Below are 24342 nucleotides of genomic sequence, written 5' to 3'. Positions count from 1 at the left end.
GCTGTTATTAAGAATGTAAGTAACAGAATAGGATTTGGTAACCTGTTAGCCCTCTTGGCCAAAGACACACCCAGTCTCAGAGGAATGTTGCCCAGTTTGTATTAACAGAAAAGGCACAGTTTACTGGGTTAGTCCACGGGGGCAAAATTTTCAGGACAGCAATACTATTATCAGGACCAACCAAACTAGTGAGTAAACTTTCTAAACCAAAAAGACTTTGTGGCTTTAATATCATGCCAGCATTCTCTCTTTCCAACTCAACCTAGGCTAAGTTTCCTTAACATTCAGCCTGATAGTGGGTTCTGAAAAACTCAAAAGCTGACTCATTATTTTCCGACGTATTGGCTATTGCCCTACTGTAGATTTTTGAATTTGTATTAATGTTTCCAAAAAGGAGCTGTGGTCTCAGGCCTTGATGGCATGCATAGAGACATTTTGCTACCTAAGGTAAAGAAGAAGATGGCGCCCCCTCCTATTCCATGTACAAAAGCCAACTGGACTGGCAGTTGAATCTTTCTTCCATGCAGATGATGTACAGTATCCTCCCCTGCTCCTGAGGGATCAGGTGAGCTTAGGGAGTGCTGGGCTGGTCATATGGCATACAAGCTGTTTCCTCCAACACCTTGCTGCTGTTTTCCAGCATCTGCTGCCTGAGGCAACTGCCTCTGGCTAGTGATAGGGCCAGCCCTGCGTACGGGAGAAACAGACAGTGTGAACTGGCTAACAAGGCAAGATAAACCTATCTCCTACTTCCGAGACATTATTAGTGCAGAACAAAGAGAACCTAGGTCTGAAATTCCACACATCTCTCTCAGTGATTAAAATGTGAGAAATCAATTTAAAATGTTATGCAGTTCAACTACCTATCCTAAGAAAGGTCCTAAAATACACCTCCAGAAACAGCCAGGGGTGGTTAAATATTTCCTATTCCATCCTAGGTGGTGTAACCAGAAACAGATTCTGAGGTGGCCAATACCTCAGATTTCCCCCCCCCCCCAGCCTTTTTATATTATGGCTGTTTTACTCCAGCAAAGATGAAGAGAACCCAGACTAATGTACCTCATGCTAATGGTGGCTACAGAACAAGAAAGTTTGTTCTTGTTCAACCTCCCCAACACGCCAGACTTGTATGGCAACATTTCTAATACTTCAGGAGTTTTTCTGGGTGCTCTGCATTTTTATGCTCATTTACTTCTCTCCCACCTGTCCTCAAGGTTATTTTTATGCATGCTGAAACATTAAAGGTCTTCAATCAGCAAATACAAATAAATGAGAAAACAGCATTAATATGATCTGCTGCCTTATAGAAGAATTTATGGAAAATGCAAATGCTTCATGATTTTTATGTTTTTCTATTTATGGGTTGTGTGCAAAATGTATTCTTTTAATTCTGATGTTATTTGGGATGTTTTTATTAGAGGGTTTGGGTTGTTTCCCCTCAGGGAAGAATAGCAGAATTTTGTAATAAAAATACAATAAAACAGAGTGTATTTTCCGCCACATCCCCACTATCCAGAAAATTTGATAATTGTACCATAATAGTTCTGCTGTTTCCTCCTAAAGCAGACTGTAAGAGTTTTGTAAGAACTGAATCTCTATACGGGACATGCAACACTTTCTTTCCCATGGCAGCCTCAGCCAGAGCACTAGAAGAAAAAGAAATGACAGGGGGAAAGACAGTGAGCAGGAAGTGCACTTTTGGTACAACTACAGCACAATCCTATGCATGTTTTCTCCAACTTAAGCCATATCAAATTCAATTGGGCTTACACTCAGGTAAGCGTGCTTACGATTGCAGCCATGGGCATATCTTGGTACTACAATTCACAATTCACATTAAGATCTATTTACTGAACATACATGTGTCAAAGGTAAATGGACCACAAATTTCCAGTATGACTTGATTTGAGAAGCAACCATTTAAAGATCACTAGATGGGGTGGGGGTGGGTGATATTTAAGAAATCTTACAAACATTGGTGGTGCTGCAACAGTTCAATTGAATAGCTCGAATAGTATTTATTGTCAAAAACATCGCTAAAATAAGTTAGCAGAAAATGCTTATGTCACCTATTGAGAGAACCATGACAGCCTGTTCCTGAATTTTAGAAATGGGTTTCTCTTATTTCTGAAACATTGACGTTTTGCTCGGGAAATTTTCAAGGTTGAATTTCTAAGACTGAAAATTTAACAGTTTATTATTTACTATATATATCAATGAGCAACAGGATTCTGCCCCAAGGAGGTTACAATCCAACATTACTCTAAATGGAGGATCTTTAAAAAATACCCAAGACATGGATGACTCAGTGAATTAAGTCACTTTTGTACCTGATAACATTTCCTAAAGTTGTTAAACTCAGATTTACACAGGTTCCTTCCCTCAGCCTGTCTCCTTCTGATCCTGAGGACTTTTGTCTTTCACTTCCTGCTAAGTCCACCAGATTTATTATGGATTGTTTAGTAATGTCTTCTTTCAGAAAAATCTGCAAGGAACAGCATTGGGGAAATGAGGCAAAGAGCACAATCCCACAGGAATGCCATCTGTGCAAACTCTGCTTGCCAAGTTCTCATTCTCTTAGCTGACATTTGTGAAGGGGACATTCCTAGTGGATTGTACTCAACATATCCAACATCCATCCATCACAGGTTGGTACGATAATGAATGATCAAACATAAGTGATGAAAATGTGTGAACACAAAAATGCACAAAGCAAAATTGAGTACTGGCACCCATAACGGAAATAACTTGCACCCTACATATCAAAACATACAAAATAAAATCCCAAAGTTGCAAACCTAACACCCAAAATGATAATATTGCAAAGTCACTATAACTATTTTGGGGTCCTAGAATTCCCTTCCACCAAATAGTGTTTGTGTTTTGCTTTATGGACTGTTGCAGGAGTCTGATTTTGGCAAAAGTGAAGTCAAGACCACAATGTGAGATAGTTCAGCAATCTTCACTGCAGTTCATAGGCAGCCCTTGCGTTTGGGGATGTTCTGCCTGAATAGGCTACTGCACTGAAGTGGATGCTAAAAAGAGAGATCAACTCTGGTGCTTGATAAACATGTTAAAGACTATTTCATTCTTTAAATCCAAAAATGCTCTGCTCAACATTTCGGACATATCATCCTTCGTCAGGAGCTGGAAACAGTTGCTGCGCTAACAGGAGCTACTGTGTCTCACTGGTTTTCTCACCCGCAGTTATGGCGTTGACAATACGTCCAAAACGTTGAGCAGAGCATTTTTGGATTTAAAGAATAAAATAGTTTTTAACACGTTTATCAAGTGCCAGAGTTGATCTGTCTTTTTAGCATCCACGCTTATTGGTGCGATTTTTTCCCTACGTCAGCATACTGCACTGAAGGGCAGGCAGCAATATAGTGTGGGAAGCCTTGCCTTCTGCTTTAACCAGAGGGATGTCTGTACAGCAGTGGGTTGCTGCCATGATGAACTCAAAGCCCCAACGCTTTTGCTGCTGTGGTGCAGCAGCCGCTAATCCTGATGCTGCAGCGAAAGTGTCGGGTTTCTGGTGCCAGGCCTACCCCTGTCTTCTGCCCGGATAGATGGTGACCAATCAGGGGCACCATCCACCTGGCTACGCCTCCACCGTGACTCTGGAGCAAGGCTAGATGTATTCACCCTCAACATTTTCCCTCTGGAGTTTTGAGGGAAAGCCCCGCGGTGGCTGCAAATGTGCGGCTGCTTCATATAACTGACACAGCAGAGATTCGCAGCCACCGTGGGGCTTTGGGCATGTATAGACAGACCCCAGGCTACCAGCTCTCAGGTCTTGTCTAAATGTGCCAGAAACTACTGCATGACTCCTGCCACAGGAGGAGTACTAATAAAATAGTTCCCATAGTAGTAGTACACACCGCACAATAATCCAATGCCTTAAAATCTAATTCTCGACATTGCAAAGGGGCCACTACTTGAGATTTTGGTACTATACCTGTTTGAACTGGATGGTGATGACCATATGAGACCGACTGCTGGTGGCATTCATACTGGTTGAAGCAGTAGTTCTTATTTTGGTACCTTGTTCCATTAGTCTCTCAATTTGCGCGTAACTGTCGCAAGGCACCAGTTTCAAACCGTCCACGTAGAAGCCTTGTTGCTGATCTTCCCTTACCTTGAGTCCACCCCGCTTCTTGATTTTAGACAGCAAATCGGTTACCTTGGATTGCAGACAAAGTTTCTTAGAGGAATTTTGCATGGGAAATAAAGGATGACATTTCAGTGGGGATGGGAATACTCAGCAAGATCCAAGGTTTACTCCTATATGCATTTAAGATTACATTGCAAAAGAGCTGTGTATTTTAACAGCATTATTTGTTATAACGACTAATTTTTACAGCGATGTCACAGAGGTCAAATATTTATGTGCAATGGTTTATATCTCTGGCATATAGCTACTACACAGGGTCATTCCAACTGTTATAACAATTGTGAACAACTTGGCTAGACGTAGGGTGCTCCTGAAGAATAATATGTGGCCTTAAACACACGGGTAAGTGTGTGCATATGCAATTTCTCCTAATGGTTCAAATAGCGTCCTTCTTTCCAAATTATACAGAGAAATTGAAAATTTCTTAAAAATAAAATGTTCAATAGTAGGCATCAAGCTTACATGAACCTTTATATATTGAACATTCTTCTGTTAAATACACATAGCTAAGAAATAGACTGTGTAGCAGTCAAGGGCATTCCTCCCTTGGTTGTGGGCTCTCCCACACTAGAGGCATTCAAGAGGCAGCTGGACAACCATCTGTCAGGTATGCTTTAGGGTGGATTCCTGCATTGAGCAGGAGGTTGGACTCAATGGCCTTATAGGCCCCTTCCAACTCTACTATTCTATGATTCCCCAACCCAGGCACCCTCCAGATGTTTTGGTCTACACCTGTCTGCCAGCAGGATGAGGATGATGTGGGTAGCAGTCCAACACATCTGGAGGTTACCTGGTAGGGAAGGATGCTGTAGAGTTTTATTTTCCTTTCAAAATGTACGTGATATAGAAAGCTAGCGCAAGGAAACAAGCAGTCTGCAGTAAGTCTGATTTACCTCAGGGGATGGACCATGTAGATTTAAAACAAGTTTTTTGGTTATGTACAGAGGCCCTGAGGTAGTAGCAGTATTGGGCAGGTTCGTTTGGTTTGGAGTAGGCGCCTCCTCATTCAGTTAAAGAGCTATCAGACAGGTTTTGGCCCATTGCAACTTGGAAAGCAGGCCTGACAGCTTACAGATTTTTTTAGTTCTAGTCTTGAATGAACTTAACCATTTAATAAAGACTTTTCCTGAGACCAACTGCATCGACGAGTTACTTGCTGAGGACTTAATATGCAACATTGCTGCAGTGCCATACAACTTGGCAGATTTAATTTTTAAATTGTTATTAAACTCTTCCTGGAAAATGTTCAAATTCACAGCTCTGTGTCAGTGCTACTTCCCTATGGAATAGAAATAAGCATCCTGTGTGGCTTTTTAGGGCAAAAAGGTTGAAAAATAAGGAAGAGTTAAATTGTCACTCTTACAGTAATTACCTGCTCGTTATAAATTTCCAGCATACTAAATGTAACCTAAAAATGGAAAAGGAACATACCAAAAGATAAATCACCATTTTCACTATTAACAGTTTGATTTGTTAATTCAGCAAAATTAATCCACAGGCTGTACTTTGCCTCCTGAATTACATGATATTTTCATCTCCCAAGCACACCCTGCTTGTACATTTTCTGGTTGCATTTCACCCAGCTACTGGAATCACTCTCTTGAAAAGTAGCTTTTTTCAGAAATGTAAATTACCCTCAAACAACAATCAATCCAAACTGATATAGCTGAAGTTATTGCATAAACACAACCCTGATAGAAATTATGAGTGATTTGTCACAAGTATCTTTATGTGTTTACTGAATATATTAACCCTGATGGATTTTATAATGAAGGATGAATTAGAACACCCATAAATCCCCTTCAGAGGGAACTCAGTCTTGAGAAGCTGCCATAAACATCACCTTGTCACTCCCCTGCTCAGAATTTGAGCCCAGATGGACCAGCCAAGAGGCATCTCCAGTTGATTCCCAAGGATGTTAAATTTGTGTGCTTGGGCGGCCATGTGTCCTCTTTTACAGAGGACAGTCCTCTAGTTGAAGGGATGCCAGAAGACTGTCCTCTATTTTGAAGGCCTCCTCTGTTCGAAGGGCTGTAAATTTGTGTGCTTGGGCGGCCATGTGTCCTCTTTTACAGAGGACAGTCCTCTAGTTGAAGGGATGCCAGAGGACTGTCCTCTATTTTGAAGGCCTCCTCTGTTCGAAGGGCTGTTCAGTCAGGTCTGGCTTAAAGATAACAAATGACCAGAAGGAAGAGCTGGGCCTTGAATTTGCCTATCAAGAGCACCTGGACAGCAAACTGAGAAAGACACACAGCTCACTGTCTCCCACACAATAGTAAGATGTACTGTATTTCTGTTTAAATTACAATCTTTATTTCTAAATTTGCATCATACATATAAATTAGCACATGCCCATTTTATGTAAGCCTGTGCCATCTTTGGTGATTCATAAGTGTTTATCCTAGTTGCATCAAAAGGGCTCAAGCCATTTCGGGGTCTGGATTCTTTCCTTGTGTGCCAAGAAGATGGAGCTAGGCAACAGGAATGAGATGAAACCATTTTTATTCACACAACTTCCAACACAAATAAATAATTAAAATTTTATTTATTTCTGTACCACCCAATAGCTGATGTTCTCTGGGTGGTTCACAAATCCCTTGTTCCTTAGGCCCTCAAGCTGTTCTTATTAGGTTTGAATATGTGTTGAACATCATCCAAGACCCTCTGGTTTTATGTTATATTATTATATTGTATTTTTAAGGGTTTTAATCTTTGTAAACTGCTCGGAGAACTTTAGCGGTATAGAAAAGTAATACATGAAATGAAATTAATGCCTCAGCATCGTGGCAGATATGTTTCCACACATAATTGGATATACCCCGCACACAATATGTGAAAATACATAATAAATACACCACCTATCAATGCTGGATTTTACAAACTTTTATGCAACTTGAACATACCTGATATTGCTTGTTATTCTCTTGGTTTTGAATTGTTTTAAAGAGCTCTTCACATACCACTGGGATTATGCCTCTGTTTGTGCTATATCCAATCATGGAATAACTCTTTCCTGAGCCAGTCTGGCCATAAGCCAAGAGGGTAGCATTGTAACCTTGCCAAGCACTGTCTAGAACCCCCTGTCCAAGGTCTCGAAAAACTTCTCTCTACAATGATATAGAATTAAATTCAAGCATACATAAGCAAATACACTAATAGAAGCTGTGTCTAGCACACATTCATATAGGATTTTACAACCTGTTGTGGTAGTGCTTCAGTGTTTACAATCTGGAGTGAGAGAGAAAATGCTCCTGGATACAATGCCAGTGTGTGTGCATAAAGTGAGCTGTTGCAGACACACATTGTCTATGTGTCCAGGACTATTTCCTTTTCATGTCTGATTGTGCACACTAAAGTATACCAAAACAGGCTGTAAGGGGGTGGGGAGAAGATTTTTCTTCTTCTGGCAGAAGCCTCTCACAACTGATGGCATCTGTGGCCCCCAACTTTTGGTGACAGGTTCCCCTGTGGTAGCACTTTGAAACTTGTTACTCAGATAGATAGCAAGTCAAGATGGGCTGAGGCCGGCTAGTTGTGGTGCACTGAGCGTATCAGAGACTCTCCCCACAAAAGTTCATCATTGACGTGTGCTCTAAAACACAGATGCAACACAGATCAGGAGTGGGCAGCCTTCTTGCTTGTGGGATCTACTTTAAGTTTTTACTAAAAAAAACCAACTCTGCCAAGAAGCCAGATATAAAACCATGGCTTGGGATGGAGCCAGGTACAAAATGGTAGCTCAAGTAGTAGAGTTAATTACCAACTGAATCAGCATGAACCAGACATTGGGAAAACCTGCATAATCTATCAATCTACATCTGAGTTACTACATATCAAGAATTCTAACAATTTACTTCATGGTGGGAGAAGAGGCTTTGTTGTAGTTGCCTATCTATCTACTGAGAATCAAGCAGTGATCTACCAAAAGATCCAAATCTAGCATCTGTCTGTTTTATGTAACTAAAGTTCTGAATATGCAACTTAATTAATTTCAAGCGTTAAAATTTAGGGAAAGGATGCAAAGAAGCCTTTTCTTGGGGATTTTTTTAATTCTTATTTTTCTCTGTATTGCAATGCTGTGAACTGCTGCAAGTGGAGAGTTAATTATGCTTTTGTGCTGTGATAGGAAACATTTGAAAGCACTTCCTTCAATGCATTTTACCTGTCCTGAGTATTTGCTGTTTGGCCCAGCTGAAATGAGCTTGCCATCTTGGTCCTTTAAAAATCCACTGTGTGACCAATATGCCAGATCAAAGGTAAATGTTTTCACGTGACTTGGATTCTTGGGATCATGTATGCTGGTAGTGCTGGAATTCATAGATATCACACATCTGCTGCCTGCATTCTTCTCTCTCTGTTGGAATTAGAGCCAGATTTAAAACAATGGCAATGTAAGTCGGTAACTCACGTTTTCTAGTTTGGGCCACGTCACGGAATTGTTGACCTCTGAGAGGGAGCTGATTTTAGGGCAGGTCTTCACAGAGTAAACATACTTTGCCTTTCATCAAGAATACTTTGGGGGAAAGAAGAAATTGTATCTATTGGCAAAGAATAAAAGCTGAATAAATATTATATTAGTCAGCACTATTCTATCTCAACAGGACACTTAAAGACACAATAAGCTACTAGAATTCTTTGGAAGAATTCTATATTCTATGAATACAATATATTAACACATGAGAGTGCTGTAGCACTTTAAGAGACTGAAGGAACACTCCTATGTGTCTGGGACATAGGGTTTTTCAGTTTCCTGGCTTCGAGCTCAGAGACAGGGCTCCAAGCTTGGAGGCTCCCTCCCCCTTCCCCTCCCTGCTGGCATGCTTCTCTGCATTCAGAAAATGGAATGCGGAGGTGGAGACGTTCCTGAGGGAGGAGGGGACCGGGGCAGCATTCCGGCAGTCTTCCCCCATGGCCATCCTAGCCTCCTTCCCCACCGCCTTTGCTGCTAGACAGGCGAAATTGCCTAGCTAGCTAAAATGCAGAGAGGTAGGCACAAGGTGACTGCTTCTCCACACAGGATACTTAGAAGCCTAGCAGCTTTTGAGTGTGCTGAATAAGGATACAATCCTATGCAGGTTTAGACAGAATAAAGTCCTATAACTCCCAGAATTTCCCACCAGTGAAAAACCAAAGTGTGAACAAGGATTAAAAACAACTTTCCACGAACCTACTTGCAAGCTTATCTGAATACAAGTTTTTCAAATTTCTTGTTTTAAAAACAAAACCACTTATATTAATTATAGATTTCTCTATTTGCATATAAGTTGCTTGGAGACTGCTTTTTGGGGTGGAAAGCATTCCATAAACTGTGCTACTTTTACTACTACTCTTTTCTCCAATATAACCTCTTTAAAACTTTTATCTGATGCCTTAGACTCTAAGAGCTTACCTGAGTGTGATACCATCAGTTCAATAAAAGAGATGTTTCAAGGACCAGAGTATACCCTGTTTAAAATGCAACTTTTCAAGCACTTAGGAAAATGGCTGGGAGTGTAAATATTTTTAGTCCAGCATCAAAGAAGTGGGGAAAAAGACAAACAAAATATTAACATCGTACCTAAGCTAATAACATCTTAAAACAGATTTAATTTGGTTATTTGCAGTAGCAGCACAAGTCCATGTGGGAGATATAGTTAGAAGGATCTCTTGGTGATTGCCTTAAACCAGAAGTGGGCAATTTATGGCCCTACAAATGTTTCAGTCAATGGTGGGGGATGATAGGAATTATAGGCCAAAACATCTGGAGGGCCACAAGTTGCCCACCCCTGCCTTGAACAAAAGACCTCACAGAGGTGACCAAAAGGCAGTCACATTTTGGGAGACTATTCCCCATATGTCTCTTTTGAAGCAAAAGTTGACTTTTCCTCTTCCAATTCAGCCCTGCCACAATATTGGGATTTGGAAAACTTCAAAGACATTCAGAAAAGTTGTAAGATTAAACACAGTAAAACCGATCAATCATTTCCCGTTCCATCTGGCTGAAACAGGAAGCCTAAAAAACACGCAATATAAAATAAAGGAAATCAGGAGCCAAAGAGGTCACCAGAAAGGTGTTTGCAAAGAGTCATGCATGCAGGTCATCTTGGGATGTGCAAGGCCTGTATTATCTAATTAATGGAGGGCTTTCCTTTCCGCCCCCCCCCCCCCCAAAAGATGAGACTAGTCTCTTTCCACACAGGCTACCTTTTCCTGAAATAGCAGAATTTAAGTGTACCTTGTGACATTTTGCAGCATCTAAGATGGTTCCACACCCCATCCTTATTGGCTCAAACTCAACCACAATTTTCATTACCTCACTCAGATACTAAGTGGAGACAAACATTTCTACGGAGTCCAGCTTTGCCATGTTTTCCCCTAGTAGGGCTCCTGTGCCTTCAAAAGGAGCATGGCTGAGATTTCTAACAGGTGCAGCTTTTCCCATCACTGTCAGAAAAGCTGCAGCTGTTATACTTCCTTCCTGCCATGCACATGTAAAGGCCATAGAAGCCCTGCCAGAATGAGGGGGCAACCTTATGTAGAGCCTAGGAACATCAAGGGTCCATGAGCTGCCGACAAACAAGTAGTATTAACTTTTCCTACCCTGGCTCTGTCTGTGCCTTAATAGCAACCTCACATGAAGAATTAAACAAGTGAAGCCTTTCCTTAGAGGGAGATAAAGTGAAGGAAAGAAGCCTCCAAAGAATCAGGATCCTAAAGGCAAGGGAACCTTGGCCAATAAACTGACTGGACATTAGACTTCCAGGGTCATTCCATAAAAAGCTCCTACAGGAGCATCTTCTGCCTTCCTGTAACAATAGGATAAGAAAAGCATTATCCGGTTAAAACCCATATTAATTCTATCCTTAACAGTTCATTAGATCTCTTGGTCTTGAGCCCCTAGCATAGCATCCTTGGGTGATTGCCAGGAGCTGGTGTCCTGGAAGGGCCCACTAGTACCAGCACTTGTTCTGGGCTTGCTGAAGGTGGGAAACCACCATCTAAAACTTTCCCACAGATTTAAATGCCTTGTTAGGGCATGATGTAATCGCAATGGTGGCTGGCTTGCAGCTGCTTACTGGAAATTGTGGTGCTGCCAATGCCAAGCCATTTTTTAATTTATCTTTTTGAAGATGAGGGGATGCATGCAGCTGCTTGGAAATCTTCATGATCTAACATGCATGTGAGGTGACAAATTTCACAACCTATTTGAACAAAGTGGCTGCATTAACCAGATGAAGCAAGGCAACCCATGACTCAAGCCAGGCCTGGCTTACTCTGTATGGAAGTCTAGCTGCTTGGGCAGCTACATCAAGCTTCACTTTGCCTCCCTTCCCTCCCTCTGTGGTACTTGGCTTCTCAGTGCATGTACCACCATTACTAGAAGACTGGGCTTGACTTCTTCCTCAGTTTGCCAAAGCCTCACCTCCCTCCTCCTTTTTGGAATAGAACAGCCAACCTCTTTAAGTTTCAACAGAGTACACAAAGTGAGTTACCAACCTGACTGAAGGGTCTTACACGTACTGCTACTTTCACACTGTCAAAACTTGGCATGCTTTGTTGCTTTAATTCTTCCAGGAAATTCTGAACCAAAAATATAGAGTGCAACCATCAAGTTATCTTCAGTACCATGCTTTGAAAAATAATAATGGTAGAGTGAAGCCTAATACAACTGTATGTTTCTAGACTATTCAATTATTAATGTTTACTCATTACCTGTATGAGTTACCTGATAAATTATTTCTAAGAGGAACTCCAGTTGGTAATGTTAACCTGCAGTGTGCATGCACCTGAATATTGGGAGTCTTTCGTGAAATTCCATTTGAATTCATTCTTCATCTACATTTTGTTTTTCTAACAATTTGGACCATAACTTTGATTCAACCTGGCTTTACTTTTTCTTTACTGAAGTGATGGGTAAAGCACTACAGAAGAATGCATATTTCCAGACAACTTTTATTTTACCAACATTATGGTAGTAGTTCTCTAGTAACCACAAAATCTATAAAACATGCGTCATTTCAAAATATCAAATTTTGAATCAGATTGAAGTAGGTGAAATCCCTGAAAATGTTGAGAACTGTGGTGAATAGTTGGGAGCACAGAAATATCTCAGGTGTTAGGGACTCCTGCTGATGATGCAGCAAATTGAAAGAACAATGAAACAATTGAGGTGAGATTTCGTTTTATAAACTGAAGAGCAGCTTTCCCAAGTTAAGACAAATACAAAAAATATTGCACAGCTTCAATACAATTGTTTACATTCCAACTTCAATAAAGTACATGTTCAATCAGGAGAGTAAGGATTCGTTTGCGATGGGTAAGTATTACCAATTCAAAACATTTTCTATAAATCCTAAAACTGCCAAATTTTAATTTTTAAAAACATTGCAAGATCAAACTGTTTTAAAAAAAAGCAAGTCAGCCTCCCCATTAGGGAGGCATCAGCAGTGGCAAGCCAGCACTAAAATCCCCTTTTGAGTTGTTCGCTCCACGCAGTCCCATTATTCTCTCTCAAAAATCTAGTGGACAATAATCATTGTTAAGTATACATTTTTATTTAACATTCCTAAAATAAGATGTATTTACATATAATATAAACGTATGAAGTGTTTTATAAAATAGAAAAAACTGCATTGACTGAAGAAATCACACTCCACATGGAGTTACTTATTGAAGACCTTTAGTTTTCTGAAATTTTACAATAATTTATATAAATTATCTTCCAAATTAGACAATTTTTTCCTTAATATTCCACACAATTCTGATGACTTTACAAACAATGGTGTATATTACACATTTTAAAAACAGTTATAGCATCTTCTTCCGAACAACTGGCTTTGGATAGCTAGATAGTCTCTTCTCTTTCCTACGAACAGTCTTTTGAGCAGCCTTTTCTGCTTTGTCCACAGATTCCCTCTGCTTGCCTTTTGCTCCATCTACTGGGGTGCCAAACGGAGAAATGAACTTAATTTCCATTGGTGGCGGTGACCAACTACCATCATTCCCTAGGACTCTGCAAAGAAGAGAGAAGAGAGGTTATGCTGACAAACAGTTTCTTTTTTAGGTGAATTTGACTTGAGACACATTGGTAAATGGAAGACCAAATTAATGCTGGTCTCTTTTGCTCAAAATTCCTCATACCATAAGTAATACCAAATGTCATCAATTGGCATTTTTGGTATACGACTACTTCTGAGACAACTCCCTCCCCCCTCTCGCACACCAAAACCCAAAACAGAATCATTGCATACTTGCTTGTTTTTGCTGATTTCGACCTCGTCGCTCTACTTCTTTTTACTTTCTGCTTTTCTAGTGACTCTATTGAGATGGCATCCTTTTCCTCTTTAATTGGCAGTTTCTAAGGACAAATGAAGAGTATTAAACATGCCAAAAGTGAAGGTGTATCCCTGTCTCATATTACCCATGATTAGAATTTACTTGAGTTCAAAAATGGGTACTTCGCCTACGAACCCATAGGGGTCTTGTAGTTGTTTATAGTTAACACAATGCTACACAATTGTTACTTAAAACATTTGTTTCCAGCCTTTCCAACCAATTGTTGAAGGTGGCTCATGTTAAAATTATAAAAAGCCTTAAAAACACAAAACAGTATACAGCAGAGGAAGCCGGGGGTTAGGACCAGGAGTAATAGTGCCAAGCCAATCTATCCTCATCTTTTCTGCTTATCACTAGTGATGTGGGGACCCTTCATGGAGATGAGCTGGGAAATGGCCATTGTTCCATGAATACACAGCTAAATGATTCACAGAAAACCCTGATTTAGTCCATGGAGATGAAAATATGTATTAAGATTAATCTTTTGCTGCCCCATGTTATTTGTCATCTTGGCTACTGCCCCTTTAAGAATGAAGACTGCAAACATTTTAACTGCCTCTGCCTATCCAATTAGTATAGCTTCAATTAAGTCCCTGCCAATTGAGATTTGACAAGGTATTTCAGAAAAGGTAGTGGGCCTGCAAACTCTAATTGATTAATATAAAGCAAGCTGGCACGTTCCAAATGTGAGGGTCCTCCTCCGGATGCCCACTCTGAGGGAGGCTCGGAAGACAGCAACAAGGGAGAAGGCCTTCTCAGCGGTGGACCCCAAGAGATAGCACCTGCAGGAGAAGGAGGAACCATTGTCCGGGAGAGAGGGAGTGCCTGTGGCTCCTGCCACCACCACTATCATCTCTGCCTGTGGACCTCTGTCGGAATCCTGCTCCCTACAGGACCAAGGCCTCAGGTACTGAGCCAGCTGTTGCTGACAGCCTCCACCTGCCCTCTCTTTGGAAGGGAATATATAAGCTGGCTGGTTGAGGCAGTGGGTCTGCCACTTGGTGGGGACCCCTCTGAAGGGAGTGACAAGGGGCCTACCCCCTTTTCGGGCAACTGTGTGTGTACATGTGAATGTTTTGTGTGTCTGAGCTATCCTACATGTTGTGACTGAGATCCAACCATCCCTCAGGTGAGAGCTGAGGGGTGGGGGCAATAGGCTAGGTTGAGAGACCAGCTATAGCCTGAATGATAGCCTTGGGCGATTGTACAATTGTGGAACGTTGCTTGAGAAGGGATTTATACTAGGCCTCTTCTAATTTTAGATTGGTACTTCACTCTTTTATGGGCCTGGCTTACTGGCCTGGCTTACCTGTCTGATAGTACTGGCTTTTGTTTTGTTTTATTGTTTGTATATGTGTCCAGGTGAATCCCAGGGAAAGGGAGAGGAACGGGATGCCCCTATTGGTGTAATCTCAGGCAAAGGGAGATATGGCGTTGGGGGTTGGACACGTCAGGTAAGGGAAAGGTGGGACAGGTATATGAAATCCGTTCCATTTTTCAGTCCTTCCTCCATGTCTCAAGATCCAGGTTGCCTTATCAGCCCACTCTCTGAACTGCTTGTGCTGCTTCTGAATGCCAGGCCAGTCTCACAATAAAACAATCACTATCCATGACTTGATTGTAGATGAAAGGACTGACTTAGTGTACATTACTGAGACCTGAGTGTAGTGAATCTGCCTCAGCTCTGTCCACTTGGTTACCTGGTGCAGCACTACCCTAGATTGGAGGGCTAGGGGGTGGGGGAGGCTGCCATTCATAAGGATTCCACCTTCCTCACACCGGTCTTGAAGGTTTGTACCTTGTGCTGGGCCAAAGAGACAGTACAGATAAACGGCTGGTGCACTGCCACCCTGCTGACCAGCAGTCTCCCTGCCCAAGTTGGCAAGGACTGTAGTTTGGGGGGGACTTCAACATCCAGGACCTGCTCAGGACTTCATGGCTACCATGACAAACATTGTTGAGCTGACATGTGGCAGGATATACCCTAGACCTGGTTTTTACTGTTGTGTGTTTATTTGTTGTTTCAACCATCATTGTCATATCAACTTTACAAATGTTTTTACTGTTGGCTGGATGGGGGATGATCTGGTTTTAGAGGGCCTTTCAACAACCCTGCTGTCATGGACAGATCACTTCCTTGTGAAATTTGGTTTGCCAGTAGCAGATCCTCACTCTAGTATAGCTAGAGTCACCAGATACAAAAGAGTGCAGGGCTCCTGCAGCTTTAACTGTTGTGATGAAGAGGGAATTTCACCAGGTGCTGCATGCATACAAATGACACCTGCTGAAATTCCCTTTTCTATGCAACTCTTAGAGATACAGGAGCCCTTTCCTCCTTTTCATATGGTTACCCTAAATAATACAACACATATCACCTCTAGGCAGCCACTGGCTATTCTGCTGGGGATGATGGGAGTTATTGTCCAATGCATCTGAAGGGCTTCAGGTTGGACAGGGTTCATATAAAGCAGGGGTAGTGGTGGGGGCTGCCTTCTCCAAAATTGAGAGAAAGGGCCCTTCCCTGAAGAAAAAAAAAGCTTTCCCTAGCAGCTACACAATGCCCAAAGGGTCAAAATTAGCTTATTTGCAATTTGACTTTTTTTTTAGCACTCTGTACCCAGACTTCCTGCCACTCCTAATGTAAAGTAAGCCTATGCGGCAGGGCCTTGCTATTTACTGTTTTACTCTGTACAGCACCATGTACATTGATGGTGCTATATAAATAAATAAATAAATAAATAATAATAATAATAATAATAATAATAATAAGAGACACTCTTTGTCTGTAATAGGCTATTTTTTGGTAATGAAATGATGATACACATTGGAGCGAGAGAGCTGGTGGGGCAGCCGTACTACCAAAATACTGCCTAGCTCTTGTTCCCGGGCAGCTGAACGCCTTTGGCGTAAGACCAGGGACCGGGCAGACTTTGTCCATTACAAATTTGTACTCTCCTCTTTCTCTTCTGCCATCACACTGGCCAAACAGCAGTACTACTCAACGCTGATCCAGTCAAACGCTAGGCATCCTCAGCGGGTCTTTGCGTCCTTCAAGTCTCTTCTGAAGCCTAATCCGCCATCTCTCCCCGCCTCTCTGTCTGCTAATAACTTTGCCTCTTTTTTCAATGCTAAAATCCAAACTATCCGCTCTGATCTGGCCAGCTCTGCTCCTCTTCCAGTTCCTGCTCCTCATCTGTCAGCTCCTCCTGCAAATTTCTCTGCGTTTTCTTCGGTCTCTGCGGATGAACTGTCTACAATACTGCGCTCTTCGAAGCCTTCCACTTGTTCTCGTGATCCGATTCCTTCTCGCGTCTTTATTAATCTTATTCCTGCTATCCTCCCTTCCTTGCTACATATTATTAATCTTTCTCTGTCGTCTGGTTCATTTCCTTCTGCTTTTAAACATGCTACAGTCTCTCCCATTCTCAAGAAACCTACTCTTGATAGGCTATCTCTATCTAACTACCGACCTGTCTCTTTGTTGCCGTTTGTTTCAAAGATCCTGGAGCGTGCGGTCTACTCTCGCTGTCTTGACTTTCTTTCTAGTAACTCTGCTTTGGATCCATTTCAATCTGGATTCCGTCCTCTGCATTCCACCGAAACAGCCCTTACTAAGATCACCAATGATCTCCTTACTGCCAAGTCTAAAGGCCATTATTCCGTTCTTATTCTCCTTGATCTAACTGCAGCCTTTGACACGGTTGATCATGATCTTCTCTTAGATTCCCTTCATGACCTTGGATTTTGTGGCTCTGTCTATAACTGGTTTGCCTCCTATCTAGCGGGTCGCTCTTTCAGCGTGTTGGCTAATGGCAGCTCGTCTTCCTCCTTTCCCCTTTCAGTAGGGGTTCCGCAAGGCTCGGTGCTTGGCCCGTTGTTGTTTTCCTTATACATGTTGCCCTTGGGCAAGCTTATTCAATCTCATGACCTCCAATATCATCTGTACGCCGATGATACACAACTATATCTGTCATCTCCGGAACTTTCTCCTGATGTTCACGATCGTATCTCGGCATGTCTTTCAGATATCTCAGCTTGGCTGCTTCATCGTCGCTTGAAGCTTAACATGGCAAAGACTGAATTGCTTGTTTTTCCTCCTAAACCTTCTCCTCATCTCTCATTCTCTCTTACTGTCAATGATGTTACGCTTACTCCGGTCAAGGAAGCTCGTAGCCTTGGCTTTATCTTCGACTCCTCGCTCTCCTTTATTCCTCATATTGAGGCAGTAGCTAAATCTTGTCGATTTTTCCTGTATAATATTGCCAGGATTCGATCATTTTTGTCTGTCTCTTCTGCCAAGACGCTTGTTCATGCACTGGTTATTTCACGGTTGGACTACTGCAACCTTCTTCTCTCTGGCCTTCCTTCTTCTCACATCAGTCCGTTGGTTTCTGTTCACCACTCTGCCGCAAAGATCAACTTCTTGGCTCGCCGCTCCGACCATGTTACTCCGCTTCTGAAATCTCTTCATTGGCTTCCAATTCACTTCAGAATCCAATATAAACTTCTCCTGTTAACCTTCAAAGCTTTTCACGGTCTAGCTCCTTCCTATCTCTCCTCTCTCATCTCACACTATTGCCCCGCTCGTGCTCTTCGCTCCTCTGATGCCATGTTTCTCGCCTGCCCAAGGGCCTCTACTTCCCTTGCTCGGCTTCGTCCATTTTCGTCTGCTGCCCCTTACGCCTGGAACGCTCTTCCAGAACATTTGAGAACTACAAGTTCAACCACAGCTTTTAAAGCTCAACTAAAAACTTTTCTTTTTCCTAAAGCTTTTAAAACTTGATGTTGTGCAGACTTCTACTGTTACTTTCTACTGTTAGTTTTTCCCTACCCTGTGCCTGCTTACCCTACCCTGTACCTGTTTGCATTCTCTTCCCCTCCTTATTGTTTTACTATGATTTTATTAGATTGTAAGCCTATGCGGCAGGGTCTTGCTATTTACTGTTTTACTCTGTACAGCACCATGTACATTGATGGTGCTATATAAATAAATAATAATAATAATAATAGCTCTCGATTCCAAATGTTTCTCTGTAAGGGCAGAATCCATAGATGGGACTCCAAGAAGACTACAAAGACTTAGCAGAGAATGGATAGCGTGCTCCTGGTTCTGCTGGGATTCTGGAAAAGCAGGAATGAAGTGGGTTCCCACCAAATCAAGCACCTGACTGAAGGTACCATCACAAATAACTATTGGGTCTGATAAAGGATGAAGCCAAATACTTTGCTACCACAGAGTTGCAGTGTGGAAGTTATTATGGTCCCTGACACTGCAGAACAATGTGTGAATGGGGGGGAATGGCAAGAAGGGGGCGGCACCACTATCCCAAACGCTGAAAAAAATCAAGTGCCAGAAAGAGCAGCTAGCTTCTACCTGGCTGCATGGGCCTCATGTGTTCTAGCTACGAAATTAGGCACAGGCCGTTAACCAAAGGGACCGATTTATATTTATAATCTCCCCAGTGGTTCGGAGTGCCATTTAAAAGTGATAAAGAGTTCTGTGGCACTTTAAAGACTATAAACAAATGTATTGCGGCATAGGTCCTCATAGGCTGCAGTCCACAAAAGCTTCTGCCACAATACATGTGTCAGTTGTTCAGGTGCCACAACAATCTTTCTTGTTTTGCTGCAGACTAACACATGCACCCCTCTGAAAAACAGTACTAATATTTAAAAATATAACTCCATGTACACTAAAGACCAGCCCAAATCAAGAAGTTTAACTGCTACTAAAAGATAACAAAGTTTCACAAGTTATGGAAGAAGTCAAAGAAAATAAATGTAGGATACCGAAGTCTCAGAGTATCAGAATTAATTTTTAGTGATCCCTAAGCAGCTGCTGCTCTACTTCAATAAAAACATGTGGAAAAACCTCCACCAGCAAGTATTGTTCCACTAGAAACTTGGTTTGCTCTCTTCAGATTTTTGAAGGAACTGAGTATGGAAGGGAGGACCACAAGTTTTACTTACCAAATCTTCCACAATCCTTGAAATACTGGACGCTTGTTTTTTCCTGGACCTCAAAACAGGGGGTGAGAAGACAAACTGAGATGCCAACCCTGCATCTAAACCTTTGAGCTGCACTGGCGTCACTGCTTGTTCACCTAATATTAAGAAGCACACGTTTACTTTTGAACTAGACATACTACACATACAATTTAAGCTGCAATCCTGCATCTAGAGCAAGTGGAGAGCAGGGTGTGGAGCAGCTTTCCATACAACCCCAATTTAAGTGTCCCTCTGACTCTTGGCATAGCAAAGCCTTGTTAGGTCTTCAAGACACAGCAGGCTGTTCACTTTACATGCTGACCCTTTGAGGTTTGCATGCTGTAGTATCCAACAGTCCACTCTTGCACAGATCCCTAAGTAAAAGTCTGCTCCCACTTTTGTTGAGAATAGCCACACCTTGGAGAAGCAGGCAGCTGGATGTTCAGGCAGCTACACTGCAGTGCTCTCAGTAGGGCAGTGGTCTACTAGGCATGCAGGTGATTGCAGGTGGGGGAGAGGGAAGGTTAAACTCTGTACTATATTCTCTGCTTGGCAGAGTTGAGGTCTGTGTTTGATGCTTATACGCCCATTATCTCCTCCCCCACCTTTTAAACAAGACTTGCTGTAAGTACTTTAGGGACTTGATTATACAAAGGTAATGGTTTCAGAAAACCACATGTGGGCAACTTGTGGTGCTCCAGATGTTTGGGCCTACAACTCCCATCAGCCCTAGCCAGCATAGCCAATGGTGAGAATTGTAAGCCCAAACATTTGGAGGGCCACAAATTGCCCATCCCTGCACTAACCCAAATGTAGATTCCTATCCAATTTAAGCCCTACTGAATGGAGAAACTATCTTTCCCAAGTAGGAAAAAAGGGGCAATTCTGATTCCATAAGTACACTGCTTGTTTTCCAAATGTTGACTTTTACATGTAGTCTTAGAACCATTTCACATTAAAAGAGGATACAGCTCCCTACATTTCCACAGTGTGTCAATTACATTGTCATGACCAGGCCTGTTCCCCTTAGGGTGGGGGAAGGAGTTTCGGGCTATCAATCGGAATCAGACTCTGAAGCAGAAGAGACAGGGCAAGAAATGTACCAGCCTACATGGGAAGTGGGGGAGGTGATTCTCCCAGGCTCTTCACCAGTTGGGGATGAACTCTCAAGAGACCTTATCAGTGAAAACGTTAACAACTCACAGCCTGTGGGAAATCAGCAACCTTCAGAGGGGGAAGGGACTTCAGAGTTGGCTGATCCTAGAGTCAGCTGCAGACTCAAATGGGTGGAGCTAAAAGAAGGCAAGACGTGGTTGGCTTGGCTAGCTTCTCGTCAAAGCCTTCTCCAGAACAAGCCTCCTTGAAGTTAAAGAGACTTGAAGGAAAAAGCTTTCCCTTTTGTTGAAAGAACAACTGTCTCGCTTAGTTTAGCCAAGTGGTAGCCTAGAAGAAAGTTCCTAGGGTTTAATTTCTCTTGAGGTGCAAAGAGATGTTCATTTGCTTAATAAAGCTTCGTAGATTACTTGGCAGACCTCTTATTTGTCTCGCATTTCGGTGGGAGGGCTTGGCCACATGACATACATTTAGGTTAGAAGAAGTTGCCTCTGAGCTTCTCTCTTTCCACTGCAATTACTTTGGGGACAAATGAGGGCATGGCCCTCTCTTCATCCCCACAACACACTCTTTATGGAAAGTTTGAAGGACAACAGGATCTGAGAAAAGCACCACAGGAGTACATTGTTATTTAATTCAGTCCTTCCCTTCCCCTGCTAGTCATGTTGCTGAGCTCATTGCACTCTAGAGGGTTTGTTGTCTGAGCCCAATTCCTTACAGTCAATTTGGAGATACGGAGTTTCTATCTCCCTTTGGTTCAGAAGCAACCATGGCTGGCAGGGATGAATTGGCTGTCTTCTTCAGGCAACTCAATTTTTCCATCTCCCCATGGGGTGAGTTCGTATCAACACACTACCTTCAGCCATGACAGATATTCCACAGCCCCACAAAGAAAAGTTGTATGAGTAATTCTGTTCCCCCTTTTTCTACTAGAGTATGCGAGTCTATCATCTTTAAATATAATCAACATTTCCAAACATGTTTGCCTTTTACCTCCTCATGAGTGTTAAGACATTAATGATGCATTAGTGAGCAATTAGAAAATAGAATTTTCTCCCAGCCAGGCTGGCTTGGCACCAGCTTGATTTTAGCTTTCCCTAATTTATACCAGATATCACATTCTGCACATGGCTTGCTGGGAAATCTATTTGGAAAAGGTACAACCTACTTTAAGCTATAAGCCCTCCACCTATAGCATGCAACCAATAACATGCAGCAGTCTTGCTGGAATAAAAATCCCCAGTATTTCTCCAGCTCTGATTTTGCTCAATTTCGTGAGCATGAGGGTTCGACTGGTCTGTAAACAACTTATTTACCTCAAAAAAATTCAAATACCTTTAGTTTTTTCTGTGAGCTTTGTAAGCGGAGGTGAAAAATAGAAGGCTTCATTTACATCCAAGTAGACGCTCTGTTTCACACTCTTTTTGCTGTATCTGGTCCTTTTAACATGACTATCATGGTGTGCCAAAGTTTTCCCTGTTTCACCAAGTCTCAGTTTGGTCACATCTGTGGATTGCAATCCAAGTATATTATCAGTTGATTGTGCCAAGTGTTCCTCCTCCTCTGTACCTTCCTCAGAAAGAGATGGTAGCTGTGTCTTCTTTCTAATTGATGTCATCTTAGACTGCCTCCTTGCCGAAGCCACTGTGTCACTTGGCTGAACAGAGTGTTCTTCCAGATTAGATCTTTCTGTATCTGTTTTCTCTACACTTGCAGATTTAACTCTTGTAGATTTCCTCTTTGTGGTGTCCACTGCAGACTCCTCTAAAGAAGGTAAACATCCTGTGCTTGTAGACAGGTTCAACGTCCCACTCCTAGTATTTCTTCTAGTAGCGACAAAGGATTTAGTATCTGTCCGAGGAGGAGGAGACAACAAAGACAAGTCCAACAGTGAATTTGCTGAAACATTTAAAGGATTCTTTCTTGGTCTACCTCTTTTACGCTTTACAGGCAGCTGTTCAGTAAGCTCAGGCCCTCGGTCAGAAACAGTTTCTGATACACTTCTGCTTCGTGTTCTCTCTTGTCCAGTTGGTACAGATAAATGTGGTTCACTTAGCTGGATGTCATGCTCAGAAATCGTTTCCGCTAGACTGGACTTTCTAGATCTACCCCTTCTGACTGGTGTAGATAATGGTAAGTTCCCAGGTTCAGTTTCTGTTTGAGCTATTACTTTCAGTATGCCATGTTTTTTCTGCCTTCCTCTTCTTGGTTTTGCACTCGGCGGCTGTTGATGGGGTTCCACCTCCTGATCTGAAATTACGTTTTCTGCAAGATGGAAAGCAATGGTTTTTAGTTTCCTTGCACTTTTAGGATTGAGAGTCATTTGTATTGTATGGTCAATGATGAACTGACTACCTTCTTGATCCCCTACTAAACTTCTTGTCATTCTAGCAGTCCTCCTGCGAGCAGAAGGCGGCTGCTCATTTGGATGCTCATGAGGTTGTGATGCAAGCTCCTTTGGTTTTCTAACCCCTCTCCTTTTAGTAATGGTTGCCTGAAACTCCTGAGCAATGGGATGAACATCTGCCGATATTTCCAAGTCACACTCCTTTGTTTTGATGGCATCTCTGACTGGAAAAGCAATAGCCTGGCGTGTTTGCTGTTCTTGAGGTCCTTCTTCAGGATTGAAGGGAAGGCTTTCAGGGATGTCTGAAGTCTCTCTCGCTCGTCTAGCACTTCTCCTTGGCGTAGGCAGTACCAACAGGTCTGGTTTATCCATCTTTGTCAATGGCTGATCATCAGATAATGGGACATTTACACTTTGTGTTGCCTGCTCTGTGCTGGTACTAGACATCACCAAATTTTCCACTTGACTTAATTTTATATCTTTATTTGTTTCGAGAACATTTTGTAGAGGAGCCTCAGGGGAACTTAATGCCTTGCTTATGCTTTGATGAAGAGATTGTTCCACTACTTCAGCTGAAAATTCTTTACTTCTTGTATCTTTGATTACATCTAACACATTTTCAGCAACAGCCATCTCAATAGGTTCTTCAGTATTCTGCGATTTCTGATCACTAGTTACTGTGGATTCTGAATTTGTAGCAAGTTCTTCGTTGTTACTTCCAGCACTATTCATGCACTCACCCTCTGATTTTGGGCTAGCTGATTTAAGAGGAAAAGTACTCAATACAGTAGAGTCTCCTATCTCAGCTTCTTCATCCCCTTCTAATATTAAAGTAAAGTTGTTTGGAGACAGAAGATCTCCATCTCCTTCAGTAAAGGAAGATTCATCAGCATCTCTATCAAGTAATTCACATGTGACCTGCTGCTCTATATTGTCACAGCTGTACTGAAATTTGAGATTGCTTGAGGAGCACAGTTCATTGTATGGGAACGCCTCCACTATAGCTTCTGAAACTTGTTCCTCGTGTTTTCTGTCTCCAATAAGCTAAAAATAGAAAGCATATATTAATTCTAGTACATAACATATTTCAGGAAATGTAACAATGTAACATCAGCCGTACTTCAATTTTTAAAGGAATAATCAAACTAACAGCTACATTCCATGAATTAGCTATTGTCTGAATTAGTTATTTGTACATTGTTCTACATGGAGGCAGTATGGGATCACATTGAGGATGCAAGATCTGTCCCCAGAACTTCCATGGATACAGCTGCCACTTCTGTTGCAATTGTTGCAAATGTATATGTCAATTGTTGCATGCACACAAATTAATAGGAAGCAGCAGCTGCACCCATTAGTACTCTGGGGAAGAAATTACTTCCTCCTAGAGCTGCTTTGTCAGTGC

The 24342-nt window shown here is 42.0% G+C and overlaps 2 protein-coding genes across 2 annotated transcripts in view; both read right to left on the bottom strand.

Moving 5' to 3' along the window:
• The window catches only part of LOC134398165 (kinesin-like protein KIF28), a 37476-nt gene extending 25772 nt beyond the window's left edge, over positions 1-11704 (bottom strand). Inside the window, exons 1-7 of the mRNA XM_063125412.1 lie at positions 11651-11704; positions 8337-8528; positions 7078-7281; positions 5547-5582; positions 3959-4183; positions 2331-2485; positions 1535-1646 (exon numbers count right to left, since the gene is read on the bottom strand). Of these exons, the coding sequence (XP_062981482.1) occupies positions 1535-1646; positions 2331-2485; positions 3959-4183; positions 5547-5582; positions 7078-7281; positions 8337-8528; positions 11651-11704 (978 nt within the window). The remainder of the gene's footprint in view (positions 1-1534; positions 1647-2330; positions 2486-3958; positions 4184-5546; positions 5583-7077; positions 7282-8336; positions 8529-11650) is intronic.
• Positions 11705-12090: 386 nt separating this feature from the next.
• The window catches only part of AHCTF1 (AT-hook containing transcription factor 1), a 64275-nt gene continuing 52023 nt past the window's right edge, over positions 12091-24342 (bottom strand). The window contains exons 33-36 of the mRNA XM_063124306.1: positions 21926-23981; positions 19460-19593; positions 13405-13511; positions 12091-13166 (exon numbers count right to left, since the gene is read on the bottom strand). Coding sequence (XP_062980376.1) covers positions 12962-13166; positions 13405-13511; positions 19460-19593; positions 21926-23981 — 2502 coding nt within the window. The 3' untranslated portion in view covers positions 12091-12961. The remainder of the gene's footprint in view (positions 13167-13404; positions 13512-19459; positions 19594-21925; positions 23982-24342) is intronic.

This window comes from Elgaria multicarinata, chromosome 4 (assembly GCF_023053635.1).
Source record: "Elgaria multicarinata webbii isolate HBS135686 ecotype San Diego chromosome 4, rElgMul1.1.pri, whole genome shotgun sequence".
Taxonomy (NCBI): domain Eukaryota; kingdom Metazoa; phylum Chordata; class Lepidosauria; order Squamata; family Anguidae; genus Elgaria; species Elgaria multicarinata.
The sequence above is the reverse complement of the archived record's forward strand: the minus strand, read 5'-3'. Positions and strand labels throughout refer to the sequence as shown.